The 4,697-nt window shown below is 44.4% G+C and overlaps 1 protein-coding gene across 1 annotated transcript; it reads right to left on the reverse strand.

The window, feature by feature from the left end:
- Positions 1-1,978: 1,978 nt before the first annotated feature.
- On the reverse strand, positions 1,979-3,636 carry LOC105527575 (serine/arginine-rich splicing factor 6). Its single transcript, XM_011963939.1, has one exon. It carries the CDS (start codon positions 3,501-3,503, stop codon positions 2,472-2,474), a length of 1,032 nt encoding a protein of 343 aa, XP_011819329.1. The 5' UTR covers positions 3,504-3,636; the 3' UTR covers positions 1,979-2,471.
- Positions 3,637-4,697: the final 1,061 nt, after the last annotated feature.

The following is a 4,697-nucleotide window of genomic DNA, read 5'->3' on the forward strand; positions in this document are numbered from 1 at the left end:
AAGCCTGTTATCACTCACCAGCTACAGCATAGCCTTCTAAAGTCTGTAAACTCTCCTTACAATTCCCCCATTTTACCTGTCCAAAAACTGGACAAATCTTACAGGTTAGTTCAGGATCTGTGCCTTATCACCCTAATTGTCTTGCCTAGCCACCCCATGGTGCCAAACCCATATACTCTCCTATTCTCAATACCTTCCTCCACAACCCATTATTCTGTTCTAGATCAACCTAGCCGACCCCATAAATCGTAAATCCTTTCCCCACTCCCCTTTCCATTCCTTAAAAAAGCCCTAAAAGTTGCTCCCACACTAGCTCTCCCTAACTCATCCCAACCCTTTTCACTACACACAGCTGAAGTACAGGGCTATGTGGTCACAATTCTTACACAAGAGCTGGGCCGCACCCTGTAGCCTTTCTGTCCAAATAGCTTGACCTTACTGTTTTAGCCTAGTCCTCACGTCTGTGTGTGGTGGCTGCCGCTGCTTTAATACTTTTAGAGGTGCTCCAAATTACAAGCTATGCTCCACTTACTCTCTACAGTTCCTATAACTTTCAAATTCTATTATCCTCCTCAAACTCGACTCATATACTTTCTGTCCCCCAGCTCCTTCAACTATACTCACTCTTTGTTGAGTCCCCACAATTACCATTGTTCCTGGCCCGGACTTCAATCCAGCCTCCTACATTATTCTGGATACCACACCTGACCCGCATGACTGTATCTCTGATCCCCCTGACATTCACTCCATTCCCCAATATTTCCTTCTTTCCTGTTCCTCACCCTGATCACACTTGGTTTATTGATGGCAGTTCCACCAGGCCTAATTGTCACTCACCAGCAAATGCAGGCTGTGCTATAGTATCTTTCACATCTATCATTGAGGCTACTGCTCTGCCCACCTCCACTATCCCTCAGCAAGCTGAACCCATTGCCTTAACTCAGGCCCTCACTCTTGCAAAGGGACTACATGTCAATATTTATACTGACTCTAAATATGCCTTCCATATCCTGCACCACTATGCTGTCAAATGGGCAGAAAGAAATTTCTTCACTACACAAGAATCCATCATTAATGCCTCCTTAACTTCCTCTCAGAAAAGAAAAAAAGGAAGAAAAAAAACACTCTTCTTAAAACCACTTTACTTCCAAAGGAAGCCAGAGTCATTCACTGCAATGGCCATCAAAAGGCATCAGATCCCATTGCTCAGGGCAATGCTTATGCTGATAAGGTAGCTAAAGAAGCAACTAGCATTCCAGCTTCTGTCCCTCATGGCCAGTTTTTCTCCTTCTCATTAGTCGCTCCTATTTACTCTCCCACTGAAGTTTTCAACTATTAATCTTTCTCCACTCAAGGCAGATGGTTCTATAAAAAAAAAAAAAAAAAATCTCCTTCCAGCCTCACAGGCCCATTCTATTCTGTCATCATTTCAAAACCTCTTCCTTGTAGGTTACAAGACGTTAGCCTGCCTCTTAAAATCTCTCATTTCCTTTCCATCGTGAAAATCTATCCCCAATCTGCCACTCTTAACTCCTTCTTGGAGTGGATAGATGATCTTTGCTGACAGGACACACTCCAATACTTTCACCCTGATGAAGTCTTATTCTTTATTCTTTACTTTTATACTCAACCTTATTCTCATTCCAGTTCTTATGCTACCCTCTACCTCGCCCCACCTATCTCCACCACCTTATCAATCTCCTTCACTCTCTCTTAGTCATTTCTAAACCTTCTTTAACAAACAATTGCTGGTTTTGCATTTCTGTTTCCTCCAAAATCGCTGAGGCCTCAATTTACTCACTGCTGAAAAAGGAGGACTCTACATATTTTTTTTTTTTTTGTTATCCAAACTGAATAATTTATTGCTGATCTGAGGCTTGCCTTGTTTACACTTCAGTAGAATTTACATGTTTCCACAAATGGCAGATACCAACATTTAAAGAAATTTAATAGTGACCTATTCAATAAGGCAATCATCTTGGTAGCAAAGTTTTATTTAAATCTTACATAACTCAAGCTTTATAAAAAGCCAACATAATTGAAAATTGGGTTCTCTCTCTAAAGTCTTAAGTATTCAAAGCTTGAAACAGTTAATTTAAAAATAAGCAAACAAATAAAACAACAAAAAAACCCTGCCAGCAGATCCTGCTGAAATACTTAAAAAAAACAAAACAAAACAGAAAAACAAACTAATTTATGAGCTTACTCTTTACAAAAGTTATTTTAGCTCAAAAGCTATAAAATCAAAGTTATCTTAATTCTACAAAGAAGGGACAGGGTGTCTGACTTCATGCCACCATTTCCTTAGAACCTCATCTTTTTCATCAAATTTGGCCACAAATCAAATTTCTGTGTGCCCCTGTTTTCAGGAGATTGCTCTTGCAGAAGAGGCCAAGTATAAACATGGAAGAGTAACTGTCTAAATAGGAAAGTGTTCCATAATAGTGTGCAAAGAACAAGAGAGTTCTGAGTTAATCTCTGGAACTCGACCTGGACCTTGATCTTGACTTTGAACGAGACCTAGAACGGGATCTTGAAGCTCTTTTTGGTGGAGGGGACACAGAACGGGCCTTTGAGGGTGGAACAGGTAGCGGCGAATTGGAACGGGACTGGCTCCTTGATCTGGATTTTGACTTTATATCACCCTTTCCATTTTCTTTGGGGGATCGGGACCGAGACCTGCTTCGAGATTTCTCATACTCATCCTTAGATCTGCTTCGAGAATGTGAATGGGAGCCCCGATCAGACTTGGGCTTAGATTTGCTCTTTGATCTAGATTTCCTGCCTTTTGATCGAGAACGTGATCGCCCTTTGCTCCGCGACCTGGAACGGGAGCGACTTTTTGAGATACTTCGAGATCTACTGCGGCTGCTCCTGCGACTCCTACTTCGTGACCGTCTTCTAGATCGAGACCTGGATCTGCTTCCAGAGTAAGATCGCCTATGGCTTGTGCGTGGCTTATCTTCAATAAGCCTAATATTTCTGCCATTTATTTCTGTGCCATCCAGTTTGTCCAAAGCACGCTTCATGTCAGAGTAGGAGCGAAACTCAATTACACCCTCATTTGTTCGTTCCTTGTGGGCATCCCCATAGGTTACTTCACCTGCTTGTCGCATAAAATCCTTTAAATCTTGCCAACTGCACCGACTAGAAAGATTTTCTACAATAAGCCTGTATTCTGTAAGAACAGGTGGTCCGTATTTGTCTCTGCCAGATGTTCTCCGACTGCTGTATCCACCTCCACCACTGCGGCTTCCGTAGCTGTAGCCGTCGCGATCGCGACGCGGGCCCCTGGCGTGCTCTACGATCACACGCTCGCCGCAGAGCTCCTTGCCGTTCAGCTCGTAAACGGCGTCGTCGGCGTCGCGGGAGTCCTCGAACTCCACGAAGCCGTACCCATTTTTGAGGTCTACTTCGAGGAGACGGCCATAACCACTGAAAAAGCGCTGGATGTCCTTCTCCCGGACGTTGTAGCTCAGGCGTCCTATGTAGACCCGTGGCATGTCCGTGGCGGGCGGGGGCCCAAGGGCTGGTTGTCCAACAGCGGACCGCAAGCCAGTAGCCGCGGTGCGGGTGCGGGGACGGCAAGAGCCCGAACACGCGCCTCACACCACAGCAGCGGCCGAGTCCAGCCACACAATGATCGACTCTACATATTTTTAAATGAAGAGTGTTGTTTTTACCTAAATCAATCTGGCCTGATATATGACAACATGAAAAACTCAAGGATAGAGCCCAAAAACTCACCAACCAAGAAAATAATTACTGAACCCCCTTGGACACTCTCTAATTGGATGTTCTGGGCACTCCCAATTCTTAGTCCTTTAATACCTATTTTCTCCTTCTTTTATTCAGACCTTGTGTCTTCTGTTTGGTTTCTCAATTCATACAAAACCACATCCAGGCCATCACCAATAATTCTATACCACAAATGCTCCTTCTTACAACCCCACCATATCACCCCTTACCCCAAAATCTTTCTTCAGTTTAATGTCTCCCACTGTAGATTCCCACACCGCCCCTAATCCCACTCAAAGCAGCCCCAAGAAACATCCCCCATTGTCTCTCCATACCACCCACAAAAATTTTTGCCATCCAACACTTCACCAATATTTTGTTTTGTTTTTCTTATTAATATAAGAAGACAGGAATGTCAGACCTCTGAGCCCAAGCTAAGCCATCATATCCCCTGAGACCTGCACGTATACATCCAGATGACCTGAAGCAACCAAAGATCCATAAAAGAAGTGAAAATAGTCTTAACTGATGACATTCCACCATTGTGATTTGTTCCTGCCACACCCAAACTGATACAATATATTCTCCCCCCACCCTTAAGAAGGTACGTTGTAATATTCTCCTCTGCCCTTAAGAAGGTACTTTGTGCCCGGCGCTGTGGCTCAAGCCTGTAATCCCAACGCTTTGGGAGGCTGAGATGGGCAGATCACGAGGTCAGGAGATTGAGACTATCTTGGCTAACACGGTGAAACCCCGTCTCTACCAAAAAATACAAAAAACTAGCTGGGCGAGGTGGCGGGTGCCTGTAGTCCCAGCTACTCGGGAGGCTGAGGCAGGAGAATGGCGTCAACCTGGGAGGCGGAGCTTGCGGTGAGCTGAGATCCGGCCACTGCACTCCAGCCTGGAAGACAGAGCGAGACTCCGTCTCAAAAAAAAAAAAAAGAAGGTACTTTGGAATA

The sequence above is a fragment of the Colobus angolensis genome, unplaced genomic scaffold, assembly GCF_000951035.1.
Source record: "Colobus angolensis palliatus isolate OR3802 unplaced genomic scaffold, Cang.pa_1.0 Scaffold631, whole genome shotgun sequence".
Lineage (NCBI taxonomy): Eukaryota > Metazoa > Chordata > Mammalia > Primates > Cercopithecidae > Colobus > Colobus angolensis.

Coding starts and splice junctions, on each gene's coding strand:
- LOC105527575 (XM_011963939.1), bottom strand. CDS start 3,503: ATGCCACGGGTCTACATAGGACGCCTGAGCTACAACGTCCGGGAGAAG.